This window comes from Rhipicephalus sanguineus, chromosome 10 (genome assembly GCF_013339695.2).
Source record: "Rhipicephalus sanguineus isolate Rsan-2018 chromosome 10, BIME_Rsan_1.4, whole genome shotgun sequence".
NCBI classification, from domain to species: Eukaryota; Metazoa; Arthropoda; class Arachnida; order Ixodida; family Ixodidae; genus Rhipicephalus; species Rhipicephalus sanguineus.
In genome coordinates this window covers 131,498,698-131,512,714 of record NC_051185.1, presented here as the reverse complement: position 1 = coordinate 131,512,714, position 14,017 = coordinate 131,498,698, and the positions used below count along the sequence as shown (strand labels likewise).

The 14,017-nt window shown below is 51.5% G+C and overlaps 1 protein-coding gene across 3 annotated transcripts in view; it reads right to left on the bottom strand.

Annotated features, from left to right (window-relative positions):
* The window catches only part of LOC119372459 (inactive histone-lysine N-methyltransferase 2E), a 533,413-nt gene that overhangs the window by 422,366 nt on the left and 97,030 nt on the right, over positions 1 to 14,017 (bottom strand). For all 3 annotated transcript variants that reach the window (XM_049419603.1, XM_049419602.1, XM_049419604.1), the window contains 2 exons: positions 13,780 to 13,931; positions 13,537 to 13,587 (listed from right to left, as the gene is read on the bottom strand). In XM_049419603.1, coding sequence (XP_049275560.1) covers positions 13,537 to 13,587; positions 13,780 to 13,931 — 203 coding nt within the window. The remainder of the gene's footprint in view (positions 1 to 13,536; positions 13,588 to 13,779; positions 13,932 to 14,017) is intronic.

Here is a 14,017-nt window from a genome sequence, read left to right as displayed (position 1 = left end):
GCGTGGCCCAGTGGGCTGGCGCCGCAAGGTTGACTGTCACATGGGGAGATCGAAGGAGACGCACGCGTTTCGTTCATCTTCCAGGGCTCAGTGTTACTGTGATTCTCGGTCGGGACTTTCTCCTAAAAACCGGTATCGTTGTGGACATTGCGAATGGCGGCTATCGCGACGGACCTTTTTCCCAGCTCAAGCCGTTCATCAGCCCGCCGGCGTATACAACTGCCTGTGCAGTAGAGGCGTCGGAACCGTGTCGCGTGCAAAGTTCGGGGGCAGGCCCCTGCGCTATGCGCTCGTCGGCTCAAAATCCCCATCGGGATCGAGCGGCACGACACGCAGAGGCTCCGCATCCTTTGACCGCCTGCGCGACTCATTTGGATGATACACAGAAGGCTCGTCTGTCGGCACTGTTACGCGAGTACGACGAGCTCTTCACCGATCAGCCGGGCTGTACTGAGTTGGTGAGCCACGTGATCGAAACTGGCGACGCGCTTCCTTTGAAGTGTAACCCCAGGCCCGTCAGCCCGGCCAAGAGGCAGGTTTTGACGGCTTGCTGGACGATATGCTTTCAGCTGGCATTGTTCGCCGTTCGTCCAGCGCCTGGGCGTCTCCAATTGTGTTGGTGCCTAAGAAAGATGGCAGTCATCGCCTGTGCGTAGACTACCGCCGTCTGAACGGAGTGACTCGTAAGGATGCCTATCCGCTCCCCACGATTAGCTCCATCGTAGGAAACCTCGGCACTGCGCGGTACTTCACCACGTTAGATGCCTCCAAAGGTTACCTACAGGTCCAGATGGATGAGCGTGACCCGTGCAAAACCGCGTTCACCTCCCACAGAGGGTTGTTTGAGTTCACTCGTATGCCCTTTGGTCTTTGTAATGCTCCTGTGACTTTTCAGACTCATGGACCGCGTCCTCGGGGAAGCAAAGTGGTCATACTGCATGTGCTACCTCGACAACATCGTGATTTATTCACAAACCTTCGAAGAGCACTTGGCCCATGTTGCCGATGTGCTCGGGAGGGTGAGGGCTGCCGGGATGACGTTAAATCCCGCAAAAGCCCAATTAGCGCAGACTCGAGTTCAGTTACTTGGGTTTACGCTGGGCGAAGGCTCCATTGAGCCAGACCGGGAGAAACTTCGAGCAATCCTCGATTTCCCCGCGCCCAAGGACGTACGCAGCCTGCGCCGCTTTCTTGGAATGGCCAACTTTTACCGGTCGTTCATTCCGTCCTGTGCCCGAGTGCAGGCGCCCTTGACCAAGCTCTTGGGTAAGTCTGCGGTTTGGCGATGGGGACCTGAGCAGCAAGAGGCGTTTTGCCGACTGTCTAGCGCCATTGCGGAGACAGCACAGCTCATGCTCCCCGACCTGACCAGACCGTTTGTTGTCCAGACTGATGCGAGTGATCTGGGATTAGGAGCAGTTCTCCTACAGGAATACATGGCGTGTTGCAGCCGCTGGCCTTTGCCAGCCGCTCGCTGATACCGGCGGAGAAGAATTATTCCGTGACCGAAAAGGAGTGTCTTGCCATCGTGTTTGCACTGCGGAAGTTTGATGTCTACCTGGATGGGACGAAGTCCATGGTGCAAACAGATCACAGCGCGCTAAGCTGGCTGATGCGGCTCCGTGAGCCTGCGGGCAGGCTGGCGCGCTGGGCTCTCCTAATACAGCATTATGACTTTTCAGTGCAGTATCGGAAGGGGCACTAACGTGGTAGCTGACGCGCTATCTCGTGCCCCAGTGTCTACCGGGAGCCTGGATACCTGCTGAAATACATAGCCACAGATGAGGAGTCTGTGGACCCGTTTAAGGTGGTTATGCCCAAAAGTCTGAGAGCCGCACTGTTGCGATACTCTCACGACGAACCCATGGCCAGTCACCTGGGTGGCTCCAAAGTTTTTGCAAAACTGAGCAAGACTGTGACCTGGCTTGGCATGAAGCGTGACATTTTCCGCTATTGCCGTTCCTGCCATGTCTGTCAAGCCGTGAAATCAAGGGGTGGCAAGCCGCCCGGCCTGATGAAACCGATTGTCAGTGAGCGTCCGTGGCAAGTAGCCACCTGCGATCTAATGGGGCCGTTCCCCAGAAGCAAGCAGGGGTTCATACATCTGATGGTAGTCGTTGATCATTTTTCTAAATGGGTGGAATTGTTTCCACTTCGGAAGGTGACAGCGCGAGCGGTGCTTGAGAGGCTGCAGGAAGTGTTTCGTCGGTTCGGCTTTCCGGAAAGGCTGATCACGGACAACGCGTCTTACTTCACCGCTCGGGTGTTTGGTGATACGTGCCGTTCCCTGGGAATTAATCACTGCACCACTTCGCCCTACCATCCCCAGTCCAATTTGACGGAGCGAACCAATCGTACGCTCAAACCGATGTTGGCGGCCTTTGCCGAAAGTCAAAAGGACTGGGCGGACCATTTGAGTGAGCTCGCGTTCGCAATCCGAACCTCCGAGAGTCGCTCTACTGGTTTCTCTCCTGCTTTCCTCAACTTCGGAAGGGAGTTGGCAAATCCGGTGACCAGTGTCATGCAATGCCAGCTCGGAGACGAGGAAGCACCAGCAGACTGTTCTGCTTACGCATCAAAGCTTCGGGACAGGCTTTGTCGAGCTCTCAGTAGAGCAAGGCAGAGTTTGGCATCGGCCAGGGCTGCGCAGAAGGCCCAGTATGACCGGAAACATCGCCATCTTTTATTTAAGGTAGGTGATCTTGTCCTGAAGCGCAACCACGCTCTTAGCGACGCGAGCAAGGGGTTCTCAGCCTCGCTCATTCCTAAGTGGCTTGGTCCGTACTGAGTGGAGAAAGCTTGGACTCCGCTCGCGTACTTGCTGAAAGATCCCCTTTCGGGAAAACTCAGCCGTGCCCACATCGCAGACCTGAAAGCCTTTGCGTCGAGGTCTGACGAGCTCGCGCTAGCGCCCAGTGGCACTGCGCGCAAGCGACGAGGCACACCCGGGATGGCGGACCGCATTCGGACCACGCACCGGTATAACCTGAGGAAGCGGTCACCTTAGTGATTTCGCGCCGGACGGCGGACTTATTTCCGCAACCGAAGGCCCTCACCTTACTGTCTAACCTCAGTAGGCTAGCTTCTTACAGCCGGTGTTCGCAAAGAAGTCGGCCCCCGCCCAGTTTGCTGCTAGTTTGATTTGTTTGAGTGTTCATGTTTATACTTGATGTGTTTCTCGTATTTTTTGTTCGCATATGGAGTGTCATTTTGTTTTGTTTGCTTTTCGCTGTGTTTTTTTTTTCTTTCGCCTGCGGAAGGGGTCGTGCATACTGGTGCTTATGCGGGGGGAGAGGTACGAAGGACGCTACGCGCCTTCCATCGCGTGGCGCGTTGGGAGAAGCCCGTCTTCGGAGCTGTGTGTGCGTGTGTGTGTACGTGCGTGGTGGATCTGTGCGTGCCCTGGAAGTGTGCGGCGTGGTGACACCATAGGAAACCACCTTCATCCTATCGCCGTGGAACCTGGAGGTGTTCGGGGACCCGCTGACGTCAGACGGACAGCCCGGCTGTGTCCTGCTCTGGGCCGTCGCCGAGAAGCCTTGCTGCCGTTTGCCTCACGGCTGCTGCGCGAGGCTAGCGGACATGGCGGCTGCGCCCGGCTCTCTGCCGACGCCAGGACGCCTTGCAGCCAATTTGGTTTGGCGTCAGGATTACGGCAGAAGGACCGGCTGTCCCAGCGAGATCTTTGGTCATCCAGCCTGGAATTCGGGACCTCCGAACCACCACCGAAGCGGCGTTCGTCGGACTCGCGGGTCTGTCGTCGACTAGATCGACGAGCCGAAGGTGAGCCCGTTCCGGGCATGCGGACATTAAAGAGGCCTCTTGCCTCGCACTCTGGCCAACAACATTACGCGCCGCCTCCCTTCCGTGCCGTGGACGCTCTCCCGTGTGAGCATCACGAACACTCGCCTTAAGTTCTTTTACCCCCTTTCGTAGCGTCATATTGTATAGTATAGTGTATTTCAAGCGTATTGTGTTATTTATTTTTTTTCTTGTTTATTTGTAGAGTAATTAGCATCAGTTGTGGGCCTGGGCTGAGGTTAGCTGTTGCTCATTGCATAACGCCTTTGCATGCATGGGCGACGACCGGCTGCCTTTGCAGACCGGTGTAGGGTAATTTAATGAGAGGAGGAGGTGGGGATCCGAGGCATGCCCGAAGCCACTGCGCGGGCATTTCGCCGTTCCGCGAATCCTTTCCCTCTCCCGTTTTCCCGCGACGGCAAGTGGCGCCATCTTGCGCTACGCGCCGGCGCTCATGGTGGCGCTGCACGCAGTCTGAGAGCCGCGAAATTCGGCGTGACAGACGCGCGTGCACGCCAGGACGAGCTCTCTCTCTCCCCTCGGACGCCGCTGGGTAAGCACGTATTCCTTTCCAGTCCAACGTCCCCTTTGGAAATCGCCGGGCTGTAGCCTGCCTGGGTGCCTCGGCACCCTTCCAGGCGTGTTTACCCCAGTGTTAGCTCCGGTTCGTACGTTAAGCCAAGGAGCGGTGCCTAGTGCTCGTGCGCGGTCGTACCACGCCGAGCCGCACTTGCCGGAGGCCCACGCGTACGGAGATTGCCCTAACTCCCGCGACCAGGCCCAGTGGTCATCGCGAGAGTGCGCAGCATAGCCGCGAGGGACCTTTTTCCCGAGCGGCGTGTCAAAGCTCGCCATTGCCAGCTGCGACGTCCTGGCGGAACCCCTTGGTGTATCGTCCGCGTCGGGAAGCCCTTTTGCTTCCCCGTGCCCCGGGAGCGGACGTGTACTGTGTGTGTTGGGGTGCTGCAGAAGGCAAATAAAGTGTTTGTGTGTGTGTTATCTCGAACACTGTGTTTATGCTGCGCGGCGCTCAACGCCTTTGCTAGCTGAGTGCGCGTGGAGCGGTGCGCTAAACGTAAGCCGGCGACGGTAGACGCGGCCCTGTGGCTCGCTAAGCCTGAACCCGCGGTAGTCTTCGGCTCCGGTGAGCATCGAGGCTACCACAACGTGGAACACCTACGTGCATCAAAAAACATACATACAAAACAAGACCCGCTTACACACAAACGTGTGAGGCCACCTAATCCGGCGCCAGTCAAGACAAGCTTCGATTAAGAAATTACGCTGTAAGCTGATCGAAAATGAACTATAACCAACTAGCCCAGATTTCCCTTCTTGCTTATATCTAGGTTTGTACAATCAGAAATTACGTTTATTGCAGGACGGCTGTCAAAGTTCAAGAGCCATCCTGACTTCGTCCCCAGTGTACTGCCCTACATGAGACATTGTGGCAGTGCTGCTGCGCGTCGCCATAGCTGCTCTTACCAGGCCTAGTTCATCATCAGCGGTTTGAAGGTTCAACCTCAAGTGTTTAACGTAGCCTTCTTCCTTGAAGGACCAGCCGCGATAAGCCTGGCGAACAGTCGAACTGGCGCAGTGCAGGTAACGCTACACGTCGTCGTTGCTTAGGCTGAAACGCAACAAATGCTCACTCCAGCCTGTTTCTACATACGCAAACGGGATGTTTTCTTCTATCATGCTGCTTCTATCATGCTGTTTCCGGCAAAGAAGCAACACTAAGTCAATAAAACAAGCGCACGTGAGCCACTGAATGCAGCCTTGCACATTTTAATCGACGAACGAGTTTCCAACCAAAAGCGCGAGCGAAGCTTCCCTGTTTAGACGGCAGGTGGCGCTCACTTTTCCGCAAATGGTCAACTGCCTCCACCGCTGGCGACTCCACATCCTCGATGGAGGAAAATGTAAGCTCCGTCGACGACGACTTCGAGCGCCTGAACCCAGCTACAACCTTCGCCGAGTTCGTGGAGGCAGACGACGACGTTGCCGTCTGCAGCGAACTGTCGCTGGACGATGCAATTGCGGAGGCATTGCCCGATGCCGACACTGCAACATCAGACGAGGACGACGCTGTCGCTGCTGCCGCTGCAGATGTTGCAGTCCCTACGTCATTTGACGATATGCTACGGCACATAGATGGCATAAGGAACTACGTTTGTACATGCAAAGCCACGGAGGACGTTGCCAAACCTGAGGGGAAGCTTTTGCGGCTGGGCTCCAAGAAAGTGCAAAAGAAGCTCATTGATTTTTTTCAAGTATGTGGGCAGAACCTTCGTACTTGCACAGTGCCACGTTTCACTACGGCTGTTGTGAATCGCGCCAGCGGATTTCGGCACGCTCAAGGTTTGCTTTTTAGATGCGAAGGCATCTCTTGCTCGGGGGTATGTCCCGCGACGTGCTAGTCCGCACTCACACTACGCATGTGCAACTCTCCCCCTTCCCTCTCTCCAACAGCTGCGCGTTACCCTCTCCATTCTCTACGAGCACCTGTTTGCGCTTCTCCTGCGTTCTTGCTTCTGCTCTCGCGGCGCATGTGCTACTCTCCTCCTCTAGTCTCCTCTCCTTCAAGTGGTAGAGCGCTGTGCGTGTTCAGTCCAGCACTTGCTTCGCTTGACTCCTCTGAAATGCGGGCTCGACATGCCGAAATTATCTCCTGCGCAGCGCCCCGATGAGCGCCAGCGCATGCACATCCCTTCACTCTCTCTCTCCTCTCCTACGCTACCTCCCCCTCGCGCGCCTGTAGACCGCGTTCCCCGTTCGCCCTGTGAGAATTACCGGCCAGGCTAGAGGGAAGACACGACGCGCGTAGTGTTCCTCTTCGCATTCCACGATGCAAGGTCGGTGGCATGCCCAACGAACGCCAACGGAACGCGATCGTGCAAGTGCTCCAGATTCGCATCGCCTCATGGTCCCCTGTAGCGGGAGATGGTGTAATTTTTGTGTTATTTGAGTTTTAGAGCCCTGTAGCATTTGTTGGTAGTGTGCACAGAAGTTTCTCGCTAATACGTCGTGCTAAACAGTGTTTTTGTACGCATACATTTTTGTGTTTGGATTTTAAGACGCCCGCATTTTACGACGCTTTTCCGCGGTCCCGAGAACGTCGTATAATCAGGGTTTCACTGTACAGTCAACGACCGATAATTCGGACTCCACGGGGAACGTAAATAAGTCCGAATTATCGAATGTCCAAAAAAACGAATGCGTCAGAAAAAAAATACTTTTATTGACACTTCAGGGCATAGAGTTTCATACAATACCCTAGAGAGGAAACTGGCGCTGCGATCGTTCAACCACCATGGGAATGATGGGAAGTACAGGCTTCGGATTGGACAGTGTTAGCTAGCGAACTGTCTACGGATCTTTTTCTACAGTTTCAGTTTCGTTCTTTGCGAGGCGTGGGTAGCGGTGTGCGTTTCAGAGCATTCAAGCAGCGCCTTTGTTGTTCAAAGAGGCTGAAGACCGCTAGATCTCTTGGTTTTCTGCGACGCTGTAGCTTTACAGGCTGTATTTGACAGTTTTAGCAAAGCGTCGTGCACTCACCGCTGCGCACAGATGTAGCGTTCCATGTCAGTGCAGCAAACTGCATCGAGTTCACATTTATTTGATAAGCGCGTCTTACCAAAACTCGTTCAGATCAGCTGCAAAACGACGGCGAAGCTAAGTAGACGCACGGTCGCGCTCCTCTGACTCTACTTCACTGCAAAACGAGAGATGCGTTGGAGGCAGACCACTTGAACAGACGCACGGGCATCGCAGCAGACGATAAGTTAAGTCTTTCTCACTCAATACAGTACTGTTATTTCCATAAATAGATAATGCGTACTTTCGAGGGAAAAACAAGCGTGTTTCTTTTCAAGTGTTGTACAAAAATAATTCATTATTTGGTGATGCCAAATCTGGAACACAATTGCAGAGCAATGCATACCCTGGTGGTTGAATTTGTCCAGATTCCAGTTCCATCTCACGGTCACGCAAACTTTTTGCAATAAGTTTTACACACAAAAGAATGAAGCAAGTTTTAATTGGAATTAACTTCATATCACTTTGTTTTACACTCGGCAAACAAGCGTTGCGAATCTCAAGAACCTAATCCATCCGAAGCGAATCCGAAGCCTGTACTTCCCATCATTCCCATGGTGGTTGAAGCGCCGTTCAAGGAGCCCGCGTAGACACTAGCGCCAGATTCCCCTCTAGGTATTATTGTAAGAAACTCGATGCTTCAGGGTCCCAGTGGCCGAAAAAAGTTGTCAATGCGTTGCTGCCCGCACTTCCGCTTACGTACGACCAAGTCCGCCTTTATCTCCGCCAGTGTGATGTGATTGCTGTACAATAACGAGCTGGTTTCGTTCGTGAAGGCAACGCGTCTGTGCGGCGCACTTAGCGGTCGCACAGAGAGGCAGCATGAATGGCGGCGCAGGGCGTTTGGGTTCTCGCCTATTAAATGCGTGCACTACACATGCAACTGCACCAGGCTACGTCCACTATCGAGCAGTAGACTGAAGATGCTTATCGTAAGGCTTGTCAGCGATTGAGCCGTACTGGCACGTTTGCCACCTGCCGCCATCACGCCTCCGTGCATTTCCACTGCTTATCCATAAAGACATCGCCGCACGGCGCCGTGGTAGCGGCCCATTTGAATTTCCGGTCCGCTTCACCCCATAATACTTCGGCATCGCGACAAACCTGACTTTCGGACTCTGCTACTGTCGCAAACAGGTCGACTCGCGAAAGCGCTGGTTCGAACCTACAATATGATAGACGCGGCAGAGGTGGGGGCTTTAATTATTACCTTTCGGACCTGCAATTTGGGCAGAAAGTCCGAAAAATTGGACGCCGAAGAGTTTCCGCGTCCGAAATTTCCGACGTTCTTGACCATTGACGTCTATGGGGCTAGTGATGGTGCCGCAAGAGCGTCCGAATTTTCGAGCATGTCCAGAAAATCGGATGTCCAAAAAATCGGCAGTTGAGTGTATCTGCTGCGTTTCGTTGTCGTCGGCGTGGCCTTTGGCGCTGGCTGTGAGGGCACCGTTGGCGCCATTTAACTCGCATCTTTTCAGACAGCAGAGCGTAAAATAAAGCAAGTCTCAAGATAAAAGTGAACGCGCGCGCAAAACACTTTACCGCAGACACATTCGACATAATGGCAGTGATAGCAGCGCAGCGCGGGGATGCAGGAACCGGAATGTAGGATGTTCGCGATGTCGATACGATTTCCCACAGTTGACCTCCAAGATCGGCATTTCCAATCACAAATCTTTGAGGCATAAAGTAGCGATCGAAACAAAGCCTCATAGATCACCAATTAGCTTTCGTTTTGATCTCTGAGGCCATACTTTGTATGGTACGGGTGCCGGAGGAGATAATGGCTGGCGATTCGGCGTGCGCGACAGTCTCGGACAGGGTCCGAATTATCGAATGTAGATCTCGCAGCTGTCCGAAATATCGGTCGTCTTTACACATTACTTCTATGGGATCATCGGCGGTGCCGCACGACTGTCCGAATAACCGAGCATGTCCGAATTATCGGTGTCCGATTTATCGGTCGGAGACTGTACTTCTGTGACGACACGTTTCACTTTCGTGTTATACCGATTCCTATGAAGGAGGGATCAGCCATCTTTTTTTGCACAATCCACTCAGTTTGTTCGGTGCGCTGAACATGACCGAGAACCCGACTCGAGCTACAACCTGAGTCTATGGGATACACCATGCATGTACAGAATGACAGCCATATTCTCCCGTTGAATAACGTCACGTATGTTCACAGATTTTCGCGTGCGAATTTCTTTTAGGAGCACTTCGTAGAGACTTAACAACATAGGTGCGGGAAATCCTGCCTTGGTCAATCTACCAGCTTGCGCCAAAAAACTATCGCTTATTTGATGTGAGCAGGATCGGTTGAGGGCATTGCGGAGCGCTGATATAGCAATGCCTCCTTTCACGACTATTGAATGGGCTGACGAAAACGGCAAAATGTTCTTTTTTGAGCGGGGCGACTATTTCCAGCAGAGGTGTCCGGGGCAGGGCGTGTGATAGTGTTTTCTGGCCTGGAATGAGTCGGGACATTGAAGACTTTGTACAAAAGTGTGCAGTTTGCAGGAAATTTGCCTACAGCCAGGCCCGTGAACCATTGCAGATGCGTCCGATACCTGAGCAATCATGGTGCCGAGTAGGTATAGACCTCTTCCACTACAGCGGCAAAATGTACCTATGCGTCTACGATGCATTTTCGAACTTTCCCGAAGTATAAATGCTCAAAGATGCATCGGCTGCCACGGTTATCCAAGCGACAAGTGTCATTTTTTCCAGATATGGTATACCAATGGAAGTGTGTTCCGACAATGGGCCACCTTTTTCGAGCAAGTCTTTTGCCGCGTTCGCGCGAAAGTATGATTTTCAGCATGTCACTTCTAGCCCTGGCTACCCGCAATCGAACGGTCTAGCAGAAAAGGAACGGATTTTAAAAAAAACTGATGAAGCAAAACACAACTTTTGGCTCGGTTTGCTTGCTTACAGGACAGCACCTCTGGAAGGCAGCGCGGCACCGGCGGAGCTTCTCCAGGGCAGGAAACTGAGAACAAGCACACCGGACTTCGAAGGTGATCCATGTCTCCGCATCGTCAAGCATGGTCAGACAGACAGCTAGAGGCGTCCCCTGCCAGCACTTAAGCGCAGAGATGTGGTGCGTCTAAAGAAGCAATCGTGGGACACAAAAGCGCGGGTGGTGGAGCACTGCCCACAACCTAGATCTTACAATGTGGTCACAGAAGAGGGGAGGATCCTACGACGTAACAGGAGAGATTTGTTGCGAACCAGAGAACACTTCGTGCGTGATTTTTCAGATGACAGCGAGGACGACAATGAGGACGAACCACTCGACAGCAGTGGAGGTGCATCAGCACAAGAACAGTTGCTATCAACTGGGGCAACGGTGACGAACGCTCCACCACTCCGAAGATCACAGAGGCAACGTAGATCACCAAATCGTTTAAGATATGACAGAAACTTTGAACAAGTTCCAGAAGCGTGATTCTTGGTGCATGCCACTAGCAGTGTACTAACACTTCACTAACAATGTACTAACCTTGCAGAGGCGGTGCGATGTTTTCTTGCTCTATTTTTTGTGTTCCGAAAGAAGAAAGATGTATCGTACACGTGGCGCAAGATATGCACATGTACTGTTTATAGATGTACCTATACGCATGCATTCAGTGCATATAACCGACTGACGTTCAATAAAGCTGGCTTTTTCCCCCACCGGCTACCAGGCGTATCATGTCATAGATACAAAGAGTTGAATTTTTTCTTTACCTGTAAATATATTTGTTTGTGTGAGTGCAATGGTGGCTTGATTGCATTGTGTTTGGCGCTCTTTGGCCAGAGTGGCCCTTGCGCCATAAAAATCTAATATCATCATTATCATCAATTGCTTCTTTGGCGAGCGGTCCTGGGCCCACACTATGACACGTTCACTCCATCACAGTATGAAAGTGACCAAGGCGGTCTTCAAGTCAGAGGAGGACCTTGCCAGATGGTGTTGGTATTGTCGAGGAGGTGCATGTGTGCCGAATCGGGGAGCTTAGCAAGGAGCGCGATCTTGTCTCGGCCCGGCACCTTGCCCATCTTAACAAGTGCCACTTCGAGGTAGTGGAGCTGATGAGAAAGTGTCCAGATCTAGATTAACGCACTTTTCGGCGAGAGTGGGGTGTAGGCTTCTGCGGTACTTTATGGTAGGTCTTTCCACAATGAATCTGTCATGCAGCTGGGCCTTCCTCATTGATGCAGGCAAGTCTCTCAGACACTGCTGAGAACACCCCAGCATTGCTTTTGTCCATTCTTTTGATGCTTTGATCCTCTATGGTTCCTCAACAGAGACTCATCAAACTAGACTATTTCAGTAAGACTGATAACTGGGCAAGTTGGTATGTATCCATATTTAAACTTTTTTAGCGCTCGTGTGTCTCTTTCTTGTCCTTGTCTTTTGTGCACGCTAAAAAAGTTTAAATATAGACTATTTCAATTCCTCTTCTAATACACGTTCATCCTTGTCATTATGCCACTAACAGTGGTGGGCCGGCCAGTTTAGAATTCGGACCAATTTTTGGAGCAGAAATAAAGATGTCTGGAGCCAATTTGGAGCAGAAGGAACTGTGTTTCAGAACAGGTTTGAAACTCAAAAATAAAAAATTGTTGGGAGCAGCAGACAAACACTCGTTTACGATCACTTGGAACAGTGCAACAGTATGTCTGTAACTTTTTAGTGCCTATTCTAATTTGTGTACAAACAGGAAATGCTGCTTCAATGTAAAAAGGAGACAAGACGAACAGTCAGCGAGAGGCCATTCATGAGGCTGTTCCCATAAAATGTTCTGTGCTGGCTTTACCTCGAGATACAAGATGTACTTTGCAGTGAAGCATTAGTGACAAGGTGAGCATGGCATATATGGTTTGAGAGTGACAGGTGTTAAAACATCATTCACTCCAGATTTTTGAGAAAGGGAGGGATGACCACCCCTATAGATATCCTCTGCCCCCTCCCCTTCCCCAGCACTGGCAGGAGTTCACGAAGAAAGTATTATTGTTATACAAGTGCTGTTAACTAACTACATACCGCTCACTTTCCACAAACTTACACAGTTTAATCATTCAGAGCTACAATTTTGCATTGCACATTGGATTCAACAAGGCCACCACATCCGCATTTCTGTTGTCTGTGAGCAGCGAGAAATCTATGCAGCAGAGGTGCTCCAGACTCATCCTGGTGCGGACACACAATTGCCGCGCTAGGCACACTCGCAGGTGTAGTTTACAACAAGCAGCTGGGTTGAGGAGTTTTGCAGACTGACAGCGACTCGTGCGGCCTCTTATAGAGGTCGACAGCGATATATTGGCTGTTTAAACGCCGTGTTTTTACAGACACGTCAGTGCAATCAAGCGCTAGCTCACAACACGTCGGTGTCTGCATGGTTCAGTTTCTGTACATACTGGTTTGATTACGTCACTTTAGCAATCAAGATGAGCAGCAACACTTCATGCTGAACACAGGCATTTAGGCTTAACGTTATCAACCATTGTACCATAGAATGTTGCACAGCGCAATTGACATGGAACATTTTTTTGCATATTATCAAGCTTTTGTAGACCTGAATCTTCAGTTGTGTGAAATCACCGTTTACACTATGCGACCGGTGAGAAAAACAGCAGCCAGATTGCCGACGTGCCCTACGTTAGGATACACACAGTGGCTCACAAGAAGAAAACAAAATCCTTTGTCAATGTATCATCACCAATCCGTCATGAAGATCACTGAGCTTCCGGACAATATACCGAATTGTCACTCATAGAGATAACACGCGCCTATGATTATATAACGAGAAAAAGTGCATGGAGGAAAGTTGTTGGTGTGTTAGGGCTTGACCAAGAATATTTTAGGCAAAAACACTCCACTGCCACACAAGCAATCGGAATAGTGAACCTTGGTTGGTGGCGCACTTGACGCAAGCTGCCCTTGAAGTAAGGCGCAGAGACACAGGATTGTAGCAAATTGGCGCAAATGGCACAGCACTGTGCAACAGTTATCCGACATAAATTGAAAGTTAAAATATTCAGACATGCCTAAAACAAGTGAAAACAATCCACTCCTTCCAACACAACTGGAACACAGCTGCAGGTATGAAAATAAGATTTCAGCTGTACACCCCAGTGAGGTCCACTCACCATGCCTTTTAACTTGACCTTCTTGCGTTCAATCTTCTCTTTCGTGGCCTTCTGCAAGGAGAGAGACCCCCTTACATTTCCAAGGTTTCTTCAAAGCATAGCTGCACATTTGAAATGCTGCACAGATGGGCACTTATCAAGCTATTTTTAAACAAAACTTTATTGCAGAGCGTCATTCAAGGTCAGACAAGAAATGAGAAAAGCCTTATCAACCAAGTGACTCCCCCCAAAGGCCAATCATACCTTGTGCACCGCTGGGGCTTCAGGGGACGACTCGGAGCGCTGCCGCTTACGTCGCACCACTCGTGAGCCTCTTTTAAAAGCAGGGCTGCACTCAACGTTCTTGGTGGCATCTACGTCCTCGGGAGGAGCCGACTCAAGCCGGCTCAGCAGACCTGCATCACAGCCCACGTGCAGTCATCAACTCCACTCTCCTCACCATGAATAAAAATCATAGCTTTACACTTATATCATTCGTTGT